This window comes from Falco biarmicus, chromosome 6 (genome assembly GCF_023638135.1).
Source record: "Falco biarmicus isolate bFalBia1 chromosome 6, bFalBia1.pri, whole genome shotgun sequence".
Classification (NCBI taxonomy): domain Eukaryota; kingdom Metazoa; phylum Chordata; class Aves; order Falconiformes; family Falconidae; genus Falco; species Falco biarmicus.
The window spans coordinates 34800871-34824631 of NC_079293.1; the positions used below are offsets into that span (position 1 = coordinate 34800871).

A 23761-nucleotide genomic window follows, 5' to 3' on the forward strand; every position below is an offset into this window, starting at 1 on the left:
CCAAAGCAGTGCTAGAGTCACAGTCAGGCAAATGTTGATTTTCTCATTCCTTTATATTAGCAGACATTGAAGCTACAGCTCATTACAAACTCTTAGAAACTGCCTGCGGCTTTACAGTAAAATTTATATAAAAAGACAGCAACTGAATTTGACCTGCACTCTACACATACACAGATGTGCAAATGATCATTCAGAGTTTATATACCGAAGTGGATTCAGAAATACTGAAATTGGTCTCTTCATAATTAATTGCTAGATAAAACTTCTTCATCTAAATCATGTGAACACTACTACAGAAAGAAGTCAGTGGAGTCTCTGATAGCAAAGACTCAGAGCTAAAACATTTGAAACCACAGTTATTTTGAAATAAATGACTGCAACAATCCCAGAGAATTTTAGCAGTCTGCTGTAACATTTAACCCAATGAGGATTAATTTGGCAACTAAGCAGTCACATGACCAACCCAGTAATTTGTTATAGTAAATTAGATTATTTTAATCAATGTATTAATGCACAAAACATAAAATTCAACCTTTAGAAAGATAAGAAAATGTCTAGCTTGAGGAAAAAGAATAGTCCCATGCAGTATCAAAAGGAGGGGAAAAAACCCACCTCCTTCATTCAGCAAGCAGCAATGAGACCGCCTCATTCAACCTGAGTCCACAGCACCATATCATTTTGTCCTTTATTGTTCCTTGCAGCACACAGCCCCTAGTTGGATCTTGCTGAGAGATTTAAGTAGATACACTTCAAGTAAGAGTAATTCATTGATGAAGCTGATTATCTAAGAATGAAGTAATTTGCAATTACTTCTTCCTGCATAGTCTGCCTGCGTTTCCCTGAAATGCCTACATTGCTCCTTAAAGAAAGGGAACCTCCTAAAAACAAAGCAAACAGAAAGACTCCATGTTCCCAACACAATTATTTTTAGAATCTGTAATTAAGTTGTGCATTGCTGATGGTTCCTCAGTCTTACAACTGCAGATCATGGTGAACTAAAAATAGAACTACCATTAAACACTGGATTGATCCCATCAAGTTCTACATCATTTGTTGCAAGCTTTGTGGGTATCAAAATTTAAATCAAAGGTCTATACCATAATGTAGAGAATCTTATTAATAAATAGAAGTATTGATCAGCTTTCTTCCTACAGCTAACCTAGGTACTGAATAAACTTTTTGCCTCAACTATCAAAACAAATCCAGACATGTTACACTTCCAGACAGAAGGGATTATTCTCTGCTATGGGGATAGTTTGTTTCCATTCTTTTAGCAGATGCAAATATATCTTTCAAACTGACTTTGATTAAAGGATTCCTAAGCATTTTCCCTGAGGAAAATAATCTGAATCATCTCACTATTTTGTTTATTAAATTATTTTAATTTTTACTTTCCCTGCAATGGTACGGCAAACATTTAAAGGAGTTACTCTGAAACATCACAGCATTGTTCATCTCAGTGAACTGTGACATGCCTTCTAAAAGCAGGACACCAAAAGATATAAAAGTTACCTCTTCATAGGCTTCACATTCTTGAACACTTTTTTTGCCCCACTAACAGCCATCTGCATCTAATCAGAAGTGATGGTATCAGCTGGAGAACATACCTATGTCATGGGGTGAAAGGTGGAAAATGATGCATAAAGAATCTCAAAACCTACATCCAGAGTTTCCTGGAATGTAGTAAAGACATTATACTCTCCAATGGATGAATGTAAATAAAAAAACCCCAAAACTTTTCTGGATAAGGATCCAGAAGACTGTAACAGGTTTCCAAAGTTCTTACTTAAAAACACATCTTTAAAAATAGAATTATATTACCCCTATTTGTAGATATGGATGAAAAAATCTGGTTCTTTTAACAGGGGAATTAGTTGAATAGAGTACCAGAATAGATTAGAAAACTATTCATGGACACGTTTAAATCATGTCTACAGATACTGCGTTGACAGACTCAGTGGAAAAGCTCAAAAGAAACAGAGACTACAGAGAACCTATTTTTCATGTTACTATAACAAATGTAAAGACAAAGTCCTCTTCTTAGTAACAACCAAAATCGGTCACTATTCCATCAAAGTCAATGGAATATAGAGCTACATTAAATAGTCCCAGAATCAGCATAATAATGTTTAAGTGATCATTGCAAATAAATACATGGCTGTTAAGGTACGATGCTATGATCAGTTACAATTGTTATCATTTCGGTTGGCCAGAAAACAAAACAACAGAGCAGCTTAGAAACACTTCACAAATGGCAAATTTTTATTTTCTTAGTTTTGATTTTGAATGGAACAAGATTTTTAAAAACCTGCTTAAAATTAAGCAGAACTGATAAAGTCAACACCAAATGCCAAAATTTCACTCAAAGGATCTATTTACATAATTATGGGCATGATTATGGGACCTCTATGAGTAATTAACTGTATGTAGCTCAAAGGAAAGAAATAAACAGAGTACTGCAGCATCCCTAGGCTGCTTATGTTTCACCCATTCAGATTTAAAACATTCCAGTGGGTTCATAACATGTAATGATCATTTGTTTCCTTACAGTAGATACCCAGCACTAAAACTATACAGTAAAATGCAGATCTTACCAGGCAAAGCCAAAACCCTCATCAATTAAATGCCTCATAGTAACATTTACATATGTGCACACACTTCCCTCCTTAAGCTGCTTTTTCCAAGTCAAAGAAGGAATAAGGTTTCTGGGCAGCAGCAATTCCTGTATCAGGATGGGCAGCGCAGTGAGGTGACAGTTCCTGTCTTGACCTGCGAAAACAACCAGTTCCTCTGGGCACACTCCAATGTGGGATCCCTTGCTGTCGATGAATACCATGTGAAGAGCTCAAGGTGATTAATCAGTGCCAGCTTTGTAAACAGGAAGCTTCTCCTCTCTATACATTACAAAAATTAAACTTGGCTATGAAACAGATATGGAACTAGCCTAATTCTAGCTGGTTGGCATGCTTAGAACTGGGTTCTTTTTAATGTACCTACAGTGTGATACTGTTGGACTGGGAGACATCTTGCCATCTAATTCCGCGTTAAAATTAAGCAGAACTTTATTTGCACCCCTATGTGTTCTGGGATGCAAACAAGACTACAGAGTTCTCCAGGTCTGTAATACTTAAACATAACTGACTAAACCCCAAAAGAATTTATGTTAAAGATAATCCGTCTTTCAATGATTCTCCGATATTTTAATTTATATGCCTAGGAAGCAGAAAATAATGTTGAAATAGAAATTAATGTGAATTAAATGTGTGCATGCATAAGCTTAAAGCAGGCATGTGAGATGTCAGGTCAGCTGCCTTTCTACTGCTTTTCTCCCTTTACTTGTACAATAGAAGCCATAAATGCCTTTTAAACACAGCTGTCACTGCATACTCAATGCGGCCAGATGCCTACCACTACTACTAACCAAAAAGCGCTGAAGCCCACGCAAGGATTTGCTGGTCAAAAACCTTCTAAGCACTACAGACACTAAATCTGAAGTGGTTTTGTACTGACCAAACAGATTGCCAATAGCTCTGATTCACCTGATTCAGCCGTGTAGGTATTCTCCAACATCAGCAATCATTAAAAACATCCGTACTACTTAAAATAAATGAAAGTCACAAGCTAGCTAAAATTACTAAACGTATACTGACTCCCTGTGCCTGTGTAACTTCTCTCCTTTGGGGTTATACACAACATGGACAAAGGCTCTTAGCTAAGGATGAGTCCCTATTTTTAGGAGCCCAGTTCTTGGAACACCTAACTTTCATGACCTCCTCCTCTCCTGTCTGCAGCAGTGCAGACCACAATCCCACTCTCCCCGCCATCACCACACGTTCACGTTGACACATCTCTAAGGCCACTGCAGCAAATGCTTACACAAAAAAAAGTGTTATTGGAAAAGTATTCTTAGCTACCATTAATTCCACTTAGCAAGTGGAAACTGGTGAGAGAGCCAACTCCATCCGATCAGACAGCTCTTCTTGGACCACATGCAAGTGCCCTGGGAACCACCAGTGGCCCACAGACCACAGTTTGAGAATCACTGTTCGAAATAACTCACAACCCTCTTATTATAGAACACCATGCTCCTTGTCTTGCTCAGACTACTATTTTAGGGTTTTTTCCTGCAAGCACAGCACATCATGATGGTAGAAACTTATGTCTCATATCTGGTAACCATGCCCACAGTTATATCTGTCATTTGGCGGACAACTCTCTAGCAATCAACAAGATGAATAACTTGCTGAAGTATAAATGCAGTTTTACACAAATGGTTTCTGTCATTTTTTTGTGTACATTTGTATCACTTTAGCTAGAGGTAGAATCTCACTCAGTCAACTCTGCAGTTTCATTAGAAGTCAGAGGGCTGGAAAAGCAAACTCCATTCAGATTAATTGTAACAACTAAGAGGCAATATATCAAATAAATTCAAGCTGCACATGGCTTCAAAATTTTCCTGTAACACTACAATTTTATTTTAGTTTTTATACAAAACTTCATTTCACTTCAAAACTTCACTGATGGCAATTAACATTTTGGGATCACATAATCAATGTCTTCATAGATAATTTATAATCCCTCCATCACTTCTGTGCTTTTGCCCATATTGCTTCTTAAGGATATAATTCAGTTTCAAAACGGTCTGAAGGCCCTACTCTCCCTGCATAAAGAAAAAGGAATGGAAGCACTCTTTTGATGGACTGTAAATCAATCCTTACTTACCTCTTCTTATCATGGGAAATGAACTAAGCATAGTTTAATAGATTTTAAGGACAAGCTATGATCTTCTACAGTCCATAGGACATGAAAGATCAAACTAGAATTTTATCTTGTAACTTGGCTAGTAAGAATGTCACTTCAAATTCCCTGTCATTCAGAAGCTACCTAATACTGATTCAGAACCAAAACAACAGAAAATTCAGTAGACAAACCATTCCAAAGGATAAACATGCCTTGCTAAAACAATAAAAAGTATTTGTATTACGACTGTGTATAGCTCAATACTCATCTGTACAGTTTAGAAAGTTCTAGAGGTTGATCTTTAATATAATTTATCATGTGACCAAATATTGTAACATTAAGACATGACTGATGACTAGCCATTTATTGGGTATATATTTAAATGCATCAGTTACGTCTCCTGAATCACACTATTCCATATTTCGATAGCACTTGGCATACACAGTATATTACCAAAAATCAATAAATCATTTAATGCTGATTTCATTTTTCTTTACTTCTCTATCTTACTTTGCTCTAAAGACAAGTATCTTTGTCATCCTAAGGACAAACAAAACCAACCCTGTGTTCTTCTATTCTTATTTCTGTCGGAGACATTGTATTTCTTATTTCTTATCAAACCACAGCAGATGTCCACAGATTCAGTCCATTTTTAAGCATGGCTATGTAGGTACACCTGCTGCCTATACAACCTTTAGTGGCAAAAGCCAACCAGGATGCTAAAAAATGGGGGTGAGGGATGTGTTAAGGGGAACTGAGTATCAAGGGTTTCCGATCTAATCTCCCATTTTCAACAGCTTTTAAGAAAACTTTGGGTGAGACTAAGTCCTTTAGTCCTTATTTTAAAGTGGGATATTCGTAACATAGCAACTGAATTAGCAATGAGTGTAAAATTAGCGATGAATAATTTCAGGATTTGGTTATTGATAGGTGTTGATTTAAACTAGCAGTTTACTTCCTATCAAAAGGAGCTAAAAAGCTGTTGAAAAGCTTCCAACTAGCTACCGTTCATTGTCATCAGAGGAGCTACTTCTAAACATGGGTCTTTAGTCCTTCTGCAGTAGTCATGGATTTCATTTCATAAAGTGCAGAGCTTCAGTCTCCACAATTCATGATGTATTATAATGCCCACCCCAACAAGCAGAGCAGCTATACTGGCATTTTGACAGAATAATTTGAGTGTGAATAAACATGAAATATTTTTAATCTTAATTTTATTTTTCAATTTTACCCTTTTTTGTTAATCAAGATGTTTACAAAGTATTTACAAGTAACATTGTTTAACAATTTAATTTCTTTTAAAAGCACCAAAGACCTTTTTCTGTTAAAGTTTTTCTTATCTATTTTCTGCTCGTGTTTAAGGGAAATTGTATGTTTAAACCAGGGCAATGCAACAAAAATTATTTTATTCTGATTTCACTGCTATAAAAAGAAACATTCAGTGACAGCTATAAACCACAAAAACATGACCTGCCTTTTGTCTTGCAACTAAATCAAAAGACCACCCATTTAATCCCTAGGAAAATACTAAGTTACAGATACCGGCATTCAGGCAGTAGCCTCTGTTTGGACAGTGAGGGCACTGAGCTATAGCGTACTTCTAACGCATTAATAAAGAAAACAATAACTTCCACTTTAAATAAACCCTCACAACATCTAATAAATTACTTGGTTAGATGCAGGAGAATATCTTATCAGATCAGAAATCTCAAAAGAAGTGTCATGCAAATTCTTCAACGGAGTGACACATTAAAAGAAGCTCCAGAACTTAAAAAAATACATCAGCTGTGGGTATACCTGCCTATTGTTTTAATTTTTAAGGAAAAATTTACCATATCTTAATTATGATCTATTTGTATACATTTTTACTTTCTTATGAACACATCTTTATAAAGTAGAAGTTAACCAAATGATGTGCAAATAGCTGCACCTTAAAAAGGCTTACAATACAATCACAATGTATTTGTCATGGTAAACAGAGTGAGTAGGCAGGGGTTTTGGTATTAAAAAAAAAGAACCTGTTTCCAGGTAGCATTTGATCAAGAGGCACAAACACCTTAATCATTAGAAAGACTACACATCAAGGTCTCAGGTACTGAAAAGAAAAAAAGCAGCACTTTTAAGATCACATGAAAATTTCTAAAGCATATACAGATTATGTCAGATTTAAAATAAAGAGAGTGCTAGAAAACTACTCTCCTTTTTGTAATTTTGCCTATATCTAAGAATTGATGTTGGCCTGTTTTACAGTCACAGCAGAGTTCGAAACAACTGTATTTTTAAAAGCTGAGGAGGGGATAAGAAGTTGAAACCAAGGCATAACTTTTGTATTGCATTCACTGAATAAAAAATAAGTTTCAAATCTTTTTGCACAGTGGATTGATAGCTAGGAGCAAAATTACAGCAATGAAATGTTCAATTAATGTTGCGTGTCTCTGTGGAGCACAGCTTGCAAGAGCTCTCTGAATAGAAGGCTATCATACAGAAGTAAAAATGAAGCGTGTAGCTTTGTTCGGGTTTTAAATCGCTATGTGATATGCTTCCAGTAAATTAGGAAGTCTGTGATTGACAGCTGCTGTTGGAAAACTTGCTTTAGTACTTCAGAGATTTTCAAAATCTACTTGATCTAAATATAACAAGGCATATTATTCCAACACAGTTTGCTTCATTTTAAACCCTTTACTACTTTACAGGCAGCATCATTTATATGTTAAATGTACTATTTAAACACTTGCACACTTTTAAATCAGTGCTCTCCAAAGTGGGGTGTGTGCACAGTGAGGCGCATGCATAACATATAAGTAATCTTTATAATTTATATATTTTAAAAAAGATATAATGGTGGTGCATGCTCAAAAAATTTTACTGACAGAAATCTTTTACCAATAGCAGTGCATGAGCAAAAAAGTTTGTAGATCACTGTTCTGAATTAATCAGTATGAATTCTTCTTTCCTAGTAGCTTCCTTTCTCCCTTTTTTTTTCATTTTTGATTTGCTAGAGTCCCATCTGAAAAACCTCAAGAATCAATGGTGTCAGATTCAAATGTTTCTTTGTCAATTTATGTCCTCATCCTTTTTATCAAGAAATACTGAACTTCCCTGGAGGATTTGAACGAGGCTATTTTAAATGAAGCATCATGAAATGCACATCAGAAGCATGAAAGAATACATGGAATTTTTTACAGTAACAGTTTTGTGCCCAGTTTTTTGACAAAACATCCCCTTCTAGTTCTATGTAGCATAGTAATAACTGACATGGTTTTCACAATGCTATATAGCAGTTCTTGTTACAGGAACTTTGCCTGAGAAATTCAGAACCTAGAAAGCAACAAAGAACTGTGGAGAACACAATTATCCATCCCTATGCATGTGCTTCCTTTGGTCCTTGGGGTTCTGGGTTTTTTCACTGTAACACCACAAAATGTCAATTAAGGACTCCTGTGGGGATGCAGAAGCAGAACATGAGCAACGAGTCCATGACTCCCTGTTCCTTTCAGTCACCTGGGAAATTGCAAAAATGCTCTATTTTTAGTTTTGTGGTTTTAATCATGCCTTTATAGTCAATTCATGAAAATTACATTTTTGGCAGTAACTAAGTAAAAGGTAAGGAATTAGCTTCTAATATCCAAAATGCTTTTCATTTCTTTTGCATCATAAGGATGAGAAAGAATTACCCCAAATCTCTTCTTTCACTGCAGGCAACTCACATTGTCACAAATTGGCAAAATATAAGGCCTTCCAGCCACTTTGTGCTTTCTCTTGAGTTTGAATGAAACAAACCATGTTTATTTTGTTACATTCAAAGCTACTGCGAAGCACAGAGTACTACCCATGGCAACTGTAGTAATATCATAATTTCCAAAGGTCACTAAACTTTTCAGGGTTCCCTTACGTGATTAGCTTAAAGACTCCACATGGAATATTCTGGAATACTGTGTAAATGTATACTAATGACAGGATGTGAGCTTCCTGCTCTTGTGCTGCTAATAAAATAAATATGAAAACAATCTCATAAATGCCTTTTCATTATTTTTAAAACTATCCATCAGTGGCTTTCTATACTTTTCTAAGCTCCATGGTGCTACAGTTATGTGTACCAGTAAGAACAGATCCTGGCACATGGTACTGAGAACACAGAAAACACCTTAATGGGTCAGGCAAGCAAGTTCCCCAAGCTCAGCCATGGCAAGAGTAGATTCTATTCAGTAAGAGAAACCAAGCCTGGCCACTTTCTGCATCCCTTCCCCTTGCAGCAAATCTCTCAGGCTCACAGCCCTGCCACAAGATGGCACTGGGACCAGGAGCAGCACAGAAGTGTGGAAAAGGTCAGTGCCCGCAGCACCGACGGCAGTATCCAAAGCAAGGACATCAGTGCACCTGCACAACAAAGAACATGACTCTTTCAGCAGCTGTTATGGACTAGCTGTACATTAGGTTGTTTTATCACTTTAAGTCTGCTAATATAATTTGCCCACAGCATAGTGCTTTGGCTGTTAGTTTGCTAAATTTTTTACCTGTCACATAAATAAATACTTTCTCTTAGCTGTTTTTAAGGCAGCTAGTACCATTAAATGACCATTATTTCCGTTACTGAACCTGGTGTATTTTATTCTGCATTTACCTTATTTACTGTCATGATTTTGGAAACCTCAGTCATGCTGCTGAGAAGCATTCTGCTCCCCAAACCAAAGAGCCATTTAAACTCTCACAACAAGAAAGCTGCTTCCTCCCTGTTCTTTAGTTGCCCTTCTCTATACGCTCACCAACTTCACTCTTGAAATGCTGTCCTTAAGATGTGTACTCTAATATTCAAGATGAAGGTCTACTATGGTTATATATAGTAATAAACCAATACCTCCTGCCTTGTCTGTAACACTGCTTATATCCAACATTTTGTCAACTTAAATTTCGTCTGCTGCTGTGCAATAAGAGATTATATTAGAAAACTGTCAGTGATGATGCCAGCATCTTTCCTGAGTTTTACAAATGAATTCCAAGTTCAGGATCACCCATGCACAGTTAAAAAAGATCTTTTTTGTCACAGGCATTAACTCATATTTATCTGCCCTGACACTCATCTACCATCTTTTTACTCTCTAATGACATTTTGCAAGATGTTTCTGTAGTTCCCTGGCATCTAATATCTTCCCAGTAATGAAATGCTATGAAGTACCATCCAAAAATTCAGAAATTTCACTGTCCACTCTCATTCTGCAAGTCACTTTGAATAAAACTTGACACAGCACCAGCCAGATACTTCACTTCTGACGTGTCCATCCTTACAAGCTACCACTTTCTTGAAAATCCCCTCCTCTCACAGGAGCATTGTCTGTGCAAAAGCACACAGTGAAGTCAGCTGGAGGTCTGGTTTCAACTTTGATACCAGCTCCCTTCTCCCTGCAGGATGCTCTCCTTCCCCCGTATCTACACTCTCTTTTGTAGCACAGGGACTGTCACAGTGGAAGTGGGACATTTGTACAACATCCCTGATTGGCTCCATCTAAAAACCCCTCAATTTCAACAAGCTCAGCCAGCTCAAGCCACCATTGACATCTCCCACCATCAAAGGCTCTTTTCACTAACTACACACTTACAGATCCCAGGGCAGGTTGTGAGACCCACTAACATTCTCTGCAACAAACTCAGCACTATTCTGTTGCCAGACTTCTAGCTGAATCCCACGGTTAACAAAAATTATAAGCTTAGGTATTTCTCACCTATCAGGACAAAGTGGTAACGTCTGGTAGTCTGACACCTGAACACAATGACTGGCAGGACTCTTATCAATGAAATACAGGTTTCAGTTTCAAACTTGAAATTAAATAAACCACTAATAAAAGGCTTAAAAGCTCAGATGCAAATGTTAGTGAGGGGAAGTTATGCTACACAGCTACAACAGTTTCTTCAAAATTTTCAGGTTGCTTCACACTGCTGAGCCTTTTGGTCCTAAGGAATCATACTGATTTACTGTATCACTGCAGTGACGACCGAGTACATGAGGTCTTCTGACTAAGTAGCGTTCAGGACAGGATTCCTTATTGGGTCCCCCCAGTTTGCAATGCTGTACATTAAAAATATCCACTTTGAGATGGCTACCATATCTTGCTGGTGATTTGCACATCAAAAGACTTTCAACACATAAACAAGCAACCTCTCCCCTCCAAAACCGCACCTCAGAAATATTTATTGCTTCCTGGAAATTCACTTTCAAATTCAGAGATAATGAAGTCTCTCCTAAAGTACTCAATCTCTTAATTGGACACCTCAGTTAAAAATGTATTTTTCTAATCTACTCTTCTCAACATAAACACATTCTAGACCTTGTTTATAACTTGTCTCTGAAGACTGCCATCAGCAAACTCTTATTCTCTTAATAGCACTTATTTGACTGGCAAATCTAATTTACCTAAGAGTACTCTTTTCCTCAGTAACTTCTCTTCTCATACAACTGTTCTGTGGAAATGTAATGGAGACATTTAAAAATCATGTCATGCTGTTTTTAATGAGCACAAGTTCTGCTAGTGAAATCAAGCAGGGTACAAATATTTGTATGTGTAAGTTACAGTATCGTACCTTCTATCATTTCCATACCATTAGGAGGCTTACAATGTCCAGCATGGCTCACAACCCAAACGGGATACTGCTGATTTAGTCCACAATATAAGGCCTGTATAAAGGTCCTGTAATAACCTGCCAGTCCAGGGTTACCTGCCAAAAAACAAAACATACAAGGCACAGTCAATATTAACCTTCCAACAGCACGTAATGTGCTTCAGAACAAACTAAACAGCATTATACAGCAATTTGGTAATCTATTTTCTATAGTACTTTTCCAATTTTTATTTTCCCAATTTCAAGGGCTATGCTATTGAACCGGTTTAATTCCGTTAATCAATGGCACCCACGAGAAGCATTTTACAGAATTACTTTGAAATTTCAGAACCTAAAATTCGAGCTCAACACAACAGAAAATCTTTTCCAGCAGAGGTCAACCAGCTGGCTTATCTATCCCATCAAGTCACAGATACGTGAAAACTGGGCAAAGAAACCCCCAGATCTTATAAAAATACCACAAAGACTATATCACATATCACTTGATCCAGATGTCTGCACTTCAAATATCTCAGTGTTACCACTTCAAAACAGGCGTGTGATATTCTGGCAATACAAACATCTGTACTGAGCATAAAAGAGAGGATGACTTTATTTTAAACTGATTGGATTAATTTTTTTTTCTGCTTGCAACCTCATATTCTCTTTGTCCTCTTCCATGGACGTTGAGAAGCTCTTTCTTTTCCAACACCTGTGATCTAGAACCACAGAAGAACCGTTTCCCCCGTCCTGCAAGCCATCAGCTTTAGCGAGAACTTCTCAGAAGAGGCTGGTGTGTGAACAAATCCACCTTGCCCTGAGAGAGCTGACCACCTTGCTCTAAATCCACTGTTCAACAGTGAGAATATCAACAGTCAGCCACCACTGCTGAAGTAGAAGTCTAAAATAGCATCCCAAAGTCAAAAACATCTATCTGGTAGGGATTTCAGGATTTCCAAACAAAACTATAATCTCTATTCGTCGTTTTTTCTTTCTCTTTTGGATACTAGTAGTAACATAAGTTGGAGAGTAAATCCACATGAAGACAAAGCAGATTTTGTTTCCTAATTCCCACACAGACATAAAACTGTATTCTTTCTCTCTACTTATTAATTTTCCAAAGTAGTTCCACTGATTTCTTATTATCATTTAGACACCAGGAAAACCCACCATTATGGTTAGGATTGCTCAGTTACGTCTCTTTCATTCACATACTAGGCAATTCTTAGTTTGGTTATCATCAACAGCAAAAGGCAGCAAGAGCAGTATTGGGTAAAAAGGCAGCCACTTTTTAAGACAAAGACATTCCAAAATAACACAAATGTGTTACTAAAAGGGTACGAGAGGAAAAACACCAACTCACTAAAATTGCGTAAACTCCTTTGTGTCAGTCTGCTTGTAATAAAAAGGCTGAGCCATGTAAGTATTGATAGTGACAAAGACGACAAATCAGAGCTGTAATCAAATTAGTAGTTGTAGAAATGGTGTGTGGAGACAAAAACTCTTCTCCTTCTACAGTGGGCATTTTCATTTTGCCTTCTTTTACTTCAACCCTTCTGCTCCTCAGGAAACACACAGTATGTTCATTGCTCTCCCACGAGGCATTCCCTCGGTTCAGGGCTTCCACAACACAGCTGACACCACAGCGCAGCACTGCACCAGGCACCCAAACCCACCTCCAGCACAAACACATGCGTAGGAGTTGATGTCATGGCTCACACCAGTGATGATATGTGGGCAGAGGAGGGAAGCCTTCTGCTCTAGGTCACATCACACATGCTTCATCCCTCACTTACATGTAAAAAGCATCTCTGATGGTTTTCAAACCTTAATAAAATTACTGATCTTAAAACAACATTATTTTTACTGCAGTACACAGATTTGGAAAAAAAACAACAACCAAAATCAGAAACACCAAAACACAAAAAAAAAAGTACCAGTTATTATGTGTTTCTAAGCATCTCTTTGTAAACTTGATATTAAAGAAGAATTAAAAAAAAACAACCAAACAACAGTTGTTGTATGTATAAACTCCAGAACGCATGATCAAATTTTTGCAAACTTTTCCAAAGAAAGTTTTTAATTCACAGGGGTCACACATCTCTACATCTGCACCACTTTTTCATACATGAAAAAGATATAATATAGAGGGCTCCAGAGATAATAAAATCAAACCTAGACATCATCTGTCAAGATCCTTGGATTAATGTCACATAGAGAAAACCTACCTTTCAGCAAGGTTGAAGATGAAAGTAGCAGCAATCCAAAATAAAGTGTGTATTCTGTAGTACAAATGATCATGATGTTTGGGCACTACGCTTAGCTCTGGAATATAACGTGATTAGATATTTTGAGATCAAGGAATCATAAAATTTATCTCAAAAGCAACCTTGTTTTTTTAAATTCTTCCCTCCTCCTATAATACAAAACTAGGAAAGGGACAGATATGGCAACAGCCGTCTTAGACATTTGGGTGCTCATTCCCATCATGAGCCATGTGAACCTAACATGTAAATATTCCAGGATTCAGTCATCGGCTGAAGAGCAATGAAGTAAGAACTGCTTACAAACAGTGAGGCTTTGCATCAAATACTATAGTAAGCTCAAGACAGTGTAATACTTTTTTGATGGAAAGTAGTTTTTTATCCTGTGATAAATGTGATGTGTACTTTAGGCAGGTAAAAAAGAACATCCATAAATAGGAAAGAAACCTCCTTTCCCCACTCTTCATAAACATCTGTCTCACAGTAAAATACATTCTGAGAGGGTCAGCTGTTAAGAGCTGCTGCTACTGATACTTAAAAATGCCTTGAAGGGGTACAAATGAGAACTGCTGGCACAAATGGAAAGGAAAATCAACAAAGATTTTAAAAGCAAAGATTTCTATAGAGAAATCACCACGTGTAAAGCAGCTATAAATTTATTCTTTATTGGACTTTCAATTTCAATGGAATTATTCCAGCTTTGCACTGACTGAAGTAAATGCAGATTAATAGTCCCTGCTCTTGAAAGCTTGCATCTAAAATATTTATAAGCAGAGAATGTTTATCTCCTAATATAGCTTAAATTTGCATGTCTGCAGAGTCAGTTGTTTTGTATTTTTTTTAGTTTAGTTGCTGTCAAAATACTTCAAGCGGAACAAACAAAAAACCTGAACAGATAAAGATTTTTTTTTGATACAACAGTAACAGCTAATGGAAATAACTGGGGTTTAATATGCACAGCAGTCTGCGGTCAACAATATTTTGGGTTCATCTACTGCAGTTGAAATGTTGCTCTATTAAACTATTTTATTTTATAGAAAAAGAACTACCAGGTTCATCACAAAGGCACTTAGGCAATGCAGTGGTCATTTGTGCATTTAAAGGATTTCCCAGTACATCAAACCAGAATTGCCTATGTTCTTTCACTCAGCAACTCAGTGTCAAAAAATGGAAACCACAAGTAAATGCAGTGTTAACCTCCATGATTTGAAGGTTACCCCAGTTATCTGAATACCGCATCAATCCTCAGACACCTCAGGGCACCGGAATCATTCATGCATGCCAGCAAATCTCAAGTTGCAGTCATCTGAATGAAGAAGCACATTTTAAGCAGTTACTCTCAACTCTGCTTAATTTTCAACAGTGTTTATGTTGTTTCAAAAGTCTTTTGAACAATAGCTGCAAATGGTGACCATAACAGAAAAAGACACAAAGCTACAATACACTGCATATTAGCTTAATTAACAAAAGATCTCTAAGCATTTCATGGGAAGAGTATGTCAAATGGACAATTTGCACAGTGAATTAGAACACAGTGGGGTCACTTTATTTGGTGTACTCGTAAGTTTCAATAACCAAAGGACTCCTGCCACCTTCTCTATTCTTCTCTGTAATACACGACATTTCACCCAGCTTTTCTGCATTAAGTTCAAAGTCTTTCCATTTTTAGTTTGAAGACGGGAATCCACTTCCTCCTTTTCTGATCTGTTCCACCCACAGCTAGAGCAAGACTGAATGTGCAGAGGTGTAATTTTGAGCTATATGAGGAGGTAAATATTCTCTACTTCTATATACTGCAGATGCAGGCTTTCAAGAACTGGAACCTCTAGTCTTTAATCATCCACATAGTTAAAACCATGAAAATTACTTATAAACATGAATTTGCCTTTCACTTTCAAACACTTTCTTGTTAAGGCTTTTTCCATCAAATCAAGATTTTTAAATGCCAAGCACTTCCTTCATATGAAGACAGCTAGCAATAAAGAGAGAGTAATTTGTACAAACTAAGTATCTGCCCCAGGGTATCACTGCTAAAGAGTAACTTTTATCCTGATTTCACATTATTTCCTACACAACATGTCATAAAATCAAATTTATCTTGTCTTAAAATGAAATACATACCAATATTTGGATGGTGCACTTACAAAAAAGAAGTTATCCAGACTTGGTTAAACTTATATACAGTATGCCATCAGTGCAATTCAATCAGCTTAATTTTGAATGCAAAACAACGAATATATAATGCTCATTTAAAAGTCACAGATCATAGCCACTCCCCACAAGCAATGACAGCTTTTGTGGCTTACAAATTGTCAAGCCTTTTTTAAGTGTTCTGCAACAGAAAACATTAATGTAACATGTAAAGTATTATTAAGAGAACACTAGTATTAGATAACCCAGACTTAGCGTACAATGTAAACCACAACAGCAAAATATTTCAGGTTAGAAACAAAAACATACACCAAAACATAAATGAAAAGCCTTCTGTCCAGAAAGAGGTAGGTCAAAAATATATACAGCTTACTGAAATGAAATTGAGACTGAAACATAAAAGTAAAACAATTCTTAGCAGTTCTGGAAGGGATATCTAACTTGAAAAGGATTTATTTAAGCGGTCTATAGTAAACGCCAAGAGTGGTGGGGAGTCAAGAAGAAATTTATGTGTAGCTAAATCATCCCAAACAGCAACAAGTTTTCTTGCACCTTGTTTTGAAACGAACTTTTGGGTTCTGTGCACTGTCCTGTGAGATGTTCCCCAGTGTTTTCAGCTGTGCCTCCAGAAGTCTGACCATCTGTATCAGCAGTAGCTGGCATTCAGCTGTGGTGCTTCAAGCACTTCTCTAGCAGTTGCTTTCTGTCTGCTCTGGGACCTCAGCAGGGCCATAAAGAATAAAGTCAGCTACATGAATAGAAGAAGGGAAATACACAGCCAACAGTGCGTTTACAGAGAACTTTGAAGAACTGGAAAATATGCCAGCAATTAGCATGAGTTCAATTTTAGAAATAATCCACAGTTTCAGAATTAAGTATGTATGCTGCAGTATTTATATGATAATCTCCTGCAACAAAACCAAATGCAGACTTTTTTTTTTTTTCTTAAATGAGCAGCCATAAATCAAATTTGAAATCCAGGGGTGCACAGCAGGACCACACAAAAATCATTTTTGTGGCAATGATTCTCACTGCCTCTTCGCAGAGCTGCCAAAGTCCCAGCTCCAACTCGCAGTCTAAATGACAAGTTACTCGCTCAAGGAAACTTAATCTGTCTCTGGCATCTGACCAGCCACCATGGAAGATGCAACTCCCCTATGTTAATGAATGGAAAGCAGCCCACGCAGATGTCAGGAGGATTTAAATGGAGCATGTAAAAAACACAATGATGTTCTCACACTTGGGAGAAAACTGCAGAAACTGACACCATGGCTGATGATCAGGCCTTAAAAGGAAACACACAGGTTTCTCTGACATGCAGGGTCAAGGGATTTCAAATAAAACATCTCAAATAACATTTGAATGATCATCATAAACTCACGTCAATTAAGTTTTCACCTGTTTGCACGTCTAAGGGACTCGCATTCTTTATCCTATGTTCTGTTTATAGTTCGTACACCAGATGAGCAGCATCAGCCAAAAAGCAAATAATTACAAGGGCATTATACAGAAACACATGTGAAAACTCTTGTTTGATCCTCTGTAACTCCAGAATCATGAATTTGCCTGGAAAACACCTTAATATATTTGCCTATGTTGAAAACAGGGAATCTCAGAAGGATTCAACCAGGTGCCTGTAAGACAGCTTATTAGAAAGGTTTTTCAAGAACATTTCACTTTTTTTCCCTACACACACACTCAAGAGTTTTTACTTTGATACAGCTATAAGACATACATATTGGATTTTATAATACACATTCTTTATATGCATTTTGCAAAGCAAATAAGCTTATCTGCTGTTCTCCAACACTGTTCCACTTTTAGGACAAATGTGGGTTCATTTACCTCTAAAGAAATCCCATGGACAGTCAATAAACTTGCATTAACTTAACACAGCTGGTTTTGCCCAAGTGACAATGGTGCCTGAAGTCTGTGAATAAAAAATCCCAGCTAGAAATTGTGACAGTACATGTCTGTTTCCTCATATGAATGATTAACAGCATCTATCCAGGAAGATAAGATACAAAGTCTGAAACCCTGATTTTGCCCACGGCCAGCTTACTGGACTTTGTGATTAAGTGATATTGCAAGTGTTATCAAATCCCCAGATGTATTTCCATAGTTACATCTAACATTTCAACCAGGTAAAACAGGTACATAAATACAAAAAGGCCTTGATTTTATTATTGGGGTTTTTTTAATATGTCTGTATATTAATGGTTCTTGGAAGGGAGTCAAGATTGAGATACAAAACTGAAAAAAGTTGAGTTCATAATGGAATACTGAATGTGTCACATTTTTTAAAGGCAGAAAGCAGGATTTTCTAATGCTTACAATTAAGTATTTTTTGTTCCATTTTCTCCATAGCAAATGAAAAATGAACACAATTAATTAGGACTCCCAGTACACACCTACACATACACAGTCTCTTAAGCAGATGCTTAGGCAGATGAAGACAGATACAGCTACTTTTAACACCTCTGATGTGGTTGCTCTGTCTGATCCAATCTGTCCTACAATTGATGCTAGCAGAGGGGCTGCAGTGAGGTCTGTGCTGGGTCTAGAATTTCTAGTGGGAATTTTTCAGTCGGTTTCATAGTCTGAAGCAGAATTGGACCAACAGAAAACAAACCTCCTTCTGAAAGAAAGGGAGAGAACAAAGGAAGTGTGCGAAGACGAACATGAGACGATGTCAAACGGGTTCACAAGAAAGCCCATGAAACATCTGAATAACAACACATCCCTGATGAGACAACATCAGCAGGAAAAAGACAAAGGCAAGAAAAATAAACAATTCAAAACCCAGATAACCACAAATTACTTGTTTTGTACAGCTCTCAAGATTTGACCACTTTTGAATAATATACAAGAAGGAAGCAAGCAATACATTCAAATGGCACCAGAAAGTAAGTTTTCAAGTTTGCATCAGAGATCTCCCTATGTTATACCACACTGGTCAGTTATGAAAAAGAAAAGCATTGGTCTAGGGGCTTTGGGATTATAACATTTTTGGGTTTGCTTCTGTTTTGTAAGATAGTTTTTAGAATAAAATGGCAGATGGGAAACAAATAGCAATGGAGAACATGAAGACAGTTAACTGCAGAAAAAAGACTTGAAAATGTGTTTCTGCAATTTTTTTACATCAAGACTGTCAAGAGAATGTAATATTTGAAATAAACAGTCTAAGGTGATTTTGCAAATGAATTCTGCATTTGCGTTTCTTACTAGTCTTCAGAAATGCAAGACAAAAGAACAAACTGCTCTGCATATGGATAAACTAAGATTTACCAAGGAGAAAATTGTCTGCATTGGCACCACAGCGTGTCTGGTAGAGGAAAAGGCCTTGTGGTTCAGGTATTAGTACTGGTCCTAAGCAGATGCTCCATGAAGACTTCAACCAAAACATTTCATTCAGGCAAACACCTTCCTCATTCATAAACTCAAGTCACTTCGCAAGCACAGATGTTTAGCCATTTAAAACCTACTGTGAAGAGCTTCTGCCTCTTAAGAGAAGGCTGCAATTACAGATTTAAAAGTTCCAAAACATAAAGGTGGAAGGCAGCTCTTAAGTATGTATTACTACCTATTTATTTATTACTATGGGAATTTTTAAATCCATCAGGAATAATCAAAGATTGTTTTCAGAAACTGAAATCAGGACAATGAACAAAATCTTTTATCATGCCCATAACAGGAAAACAACTGCAAGAGTTATGACTTACTGAATTTTTGGCTCTATTGTTTTCCACAATCGAGATATTGAACATAATGGGCCAAATTTATTTTTAATGTAGCTGAAATGATCCATAGGAGTTACTGTTCAGATAGAAATGAGGCCATGTGTTAACTACAATCAGAAAGAGAATATTTACTTTTTATTTTCAGAGATAACTAGGTCAAAATATTTAATAGCAAGGCAAATCCTTATCAGCTCAGGTACTTCTGGCAGCAGCTGCAAGGGAGGAAAAAGTACATTATACACTGGTAGCTTAATACATTTTCCTTGCATTATTTGTACACAATGCCCATGAATGCTGTATTTCCCTCATAGGCAGGTACTTCAGGAAGTAATTTCTTCTTCCCTCCTGCCTCAGACATCCCATGAAGAGAAACAGACCCTTTTCTAAACAGTCAAATCAAGCAAATTGCCCTAGAACACAACTTTTCCATAACCCCAGCCAACTCAAGCCTCTGCACGCTGCAGTAGAGGGATCACTTCCTCCCCTGATTATGCTGTACGCAGCCAGGCAGGACGGATCCATGCTGAAAACACCACCTCATTAGCAGGGAGAGGACAGAGAGAAGACAGACCGCGGATTGAGTAATTTCAGTAAGTTATTTCAGTAAGTTACTTCAGAAAGTCACATCTGCCACCCAGATTTAGTGGAGGGAAAATACTGTCAAGCACAGTCGGATGTTCAACCATAGTATCACTGCTCTGCCTCCTCAAACTTAACAAGCTCAAAAGCACCAAGCCCCCATCGGAGGTACCTCTGGAACACTGGGAAATTCAACAACAGTGGCAAATTTCAAGCCTAGATCCGAAACAGAGGCTCTTCTTTGCATGAAAAAGTTTTTAATTTTAATGACAGATATTTTTTTTTCATTTCTAAAGACAATGGAAGCTGGTGGGCTGACCCAGTAAACAAAGCACAACTGTCAACATATTTTAAAATATTAGTCACAAACATGTAGTCCGTAAGCAGCAAAAATAACGGACAGCAATATCCTAAGAGCTGAATTTTCTAATACAGAACATGGATAGAACACACACTTTTCTTTCAGGGGGTACTTTACCAGTACAGACTCATAGAAACATTTAAGTTGGGAAAGACCTCTGAGATCATCAAGTGCAACCATTAACCCAGGACTGACAAGTCCACCAGTAAACCATGTCCCTAAGCACTGCATCTATGCTTTTTTGAACCTTCAGGGATAGTGATTCTACCACCTACCTGGGCAGCCTGTTTCAATTCTTTCTGTGAAGAAATTTTTATTAAGATCCAATTTAAATATCCCCTGGCGCAACTTGACGCCACTTCCTCTTGTCCTAATGCTTGTTACTTGAGAGAAGTGGAAGAGACACCCACCTGCCTACAGCCTCCTTTCAAGCAGTTGTAAAGAGCAGGAAGTTCCCTCCTGAGCCTCCTCCTCTGCAGGTGAAACAACCGCAGTTCCCTCAGTTGCTTCTCATAAGGCTTGTACTCTAGACCTTTCACCAGCTTCATTGCCCTTCTCTGGACATGCTCCAGCACCTCAATGATTTTGTTGTAGTGAGGGGCCCAGAAGTAAACATAGTATTTGAGATGCGACCTCACCAGTACCAAGTTACAGGGGGGCAATCAATTCCCTTGTCCTGCTGGCCATGCTGGTTTTGACACAAGCCAGGAAGCTGTTGGCCTTCTTGGCCACCTGAGCACACTGCTGGATCATGCTCAGCCAGCTGTCAACCAGCACCCACAGGTCCTTTTCTGCCAGGCAGCTTTCCAGCTGTTCTTCCCTAAGCCTGGTGCATTGCATGGGGTCGTGACCCAGCTGCAGGACCCAGCACTTCTCTTCGTTGAACCTCGTACAACTGGCCCTGGCCCATCAGCCCACCCTGTCCAGATCCCTCTGCAGAGCCTTCCTGCCCTCAAGCAGATCAACATTCCCCCCGCAGCTTGCTGTCATCTGCAAACTCACTGAGGGGGCACTCAATCCCTTTGTCCAGATCATTGATAAAGATATTAGACAGAACTGGCCCCAACACTGAGCCCTGGGGAACACCTTGTGTGATCAGCCACCAGCGAGACATAGCTCCATTCCCCACCACTCTTTGGGCTCAGCTGTCCAGCCAGCTTTAAACCCAGCGTAAAGTGCACCTGTCCAAGCCATGAGCAGCCAGTTTCTCCAGGAGAATGCTGTGGGAGATGGTGTCAAAGGCTTTACTAAGGTCCAGGAAGACAACATCCACAGCCTTTCCCTCATCCACTAAGTGGGTCATCTTGTCATAGAAGGAGATCAGGTTCATCAAGCAGGACCTGCCTCTCACAAACCCAGGCTGGCTGGGCCTGATCACCTAGCTGTCCTGCACATGCTGCATTGATGGTGCTCAGGATGAGCTGCTCCATAACCTTCACCAGCACTAAGGTCAGGCTGACAGGCCTGTAGTTCCCTGGATCCTCCATCCTGCCCTTCTTGTAGGTGAGCATCACACTGGCTAACCTCCAGTCTGCTGGGACCTTCCCACTTTGCCAGGACTGTTGATAAATGATGGAGAGCACCTTGGCGAGCTCCTCTGCCAGCTCCCTCAGCACCCTTGGGTGGATGCCATCCAGCCCCACAGACTTATGCATGTCTAAGTGGAGCAGCAGGTCACTGACCATTTCCTCCTGGACTGTGGGGACTTTATTCTGCTCCTCCTCATCCCTGTGTTCCAGCTCGGGGGGCTGAGTACCCAGAGGGAAGCTGGTCTTGCTATTAAAGACTGAGGTAAAGAAAGTGTTAAATACCTCAGCCTTTTCCTCACCCTTTGTGGCAATGATCCCTGCTGCATCCAATGAAGGATGATTACCCTTGACCCTCTTTCTGTTCCTAACATATTTGTAAAAACATTTTTTTTTATGTTTTACAGCATGTATGTCTTCTGGCCAAACTTTTTTTTGGTATCACTTTGAATCCCTTATCCCTCGAAAAATTTGGGGAAAATTGACAAATGTATTCGAAGTTTTATGGGGGTTAAAAGCAGAAACCAAGTAGGTACAAACTAGTGTTATCCACCAAAAATAATGTTCTTAGGGAGTCAAACTATTTAGCTGAGTAAAGTAAAAGGGAGAGCCCTCAAAGAACCTTGGTGTGAGTCAAGCTAGAACATCCCACTGACGAGTCCTCAAGCACTTGACTGAAAGAGATTTCATTTTTCCCATTTTATAAATCAGAAATAAACAGACCAAATAATCTATGCATTAAAATTAAAAGTATTACTAACCACTAAGAGCTCCATCAGTTAGCAGCACCTTATATCCATTGCTGTCTGAGAAAAATACATGGTCAGCTGAAAGTAAGACTGATCTCATAATTAATCCATGAATATTCATGTTAGAGATAAAATAAGGATAGAAAAGTTGGAAGAAGTGGCTTTGGCAATGTTAGGAAGACAGGGCTGGGCTGGGGTTTTTTTTGTGTGTGTTTCTGCTCCTGTTCAAATGCAAATTTACAAAATATGATCATATATAATACATATCCCGTGCAACCATGTGAATCAGAAGTATTCCACTGTACTTATGCCTCACTGAAATAGAAAGCCCTGCTCTTAGTCTTATCTGCTGATAAGACCTATAGTCATAGGGAAAGGGGAAAATATGTTAGCTTGCTCTATGTAGAACCTTCTACCTGGATTGCTATGTTACAGAAACTTTTAACTTTACAGTGTTGTCTTTTCTCACAGATTGCTTTTGCATCATGTATACCAGTTACTGGAGAGTAAGAAAACTCCTTTCCCACTGTCTCATTTTTTATTCAGAAAAAAAAAATAATTTCAAAGCAATGTAAAATACAAATTATCCATGTCAAAATCTGAGACCTCAGGGTCAAATGTGGAGAGTTGGCAGCTTCATCAAGCTGCAATGCAAACAAAAGCAGAAGTCACAAGGGAGAAGCATTCTCAGCAAATCATTACCACCTGGTGTGACTGGTGGGGTACCAACTTCTACAGAAGTCTCAAGACTGAGCATGTGAACCCACATGTATGTGCTGCATGTTGACATATGACTGACACCATAATTTAGCAACAGAAAGTTCTGCAGCACGTCCAGCTGAAGAAGTCCCACCAGAATTCTCCCTTGACCATCATTCCCACCCCCCCACCATGGGTCACAAGCTCCTGAATTACACTGGCACAACTCTGTGGAGGCGTGCTGTGAACCCGAACAGAGAACTGTTCCAGCTTTAAAAAGACCCCAGAAATAAATGTACGTATTTGTTTAATTCACAGTATGATCTCTCAAACTATTGTTCTGGCATAACCCACGGATAAA

At 38.3% G+C, this 23761-nt stretch overlaps 1 protein-coding gene across 4 annotated transcripts in view; it reads right to left on the reverse strand.

Annotated features, from left to right (window-relative positions):
• LDAH (lipid droplet associated hydrolase) overlaps nt 1–23761 on the reverse strand; it is a 124621-nt gene that overhangs the window by 75776 nt on the left and 25084 nt on the right. For 3 of the 4 annotated variants that reach the window (XM_056343108.1, XM_056343111.1, XM_056343112.1), the window contains one exon: nt 11314–11448. In XM_056343108.1, the coding sequence (XP_056199083.1) occupies nt 11314–11448 (135 nt within the window). The remainder of the gene's footprint in view (nt 1–11313; nt 11449–23761) is intronic. The other variant, XM_056343110.1, reaches the window with a different exon arrangement.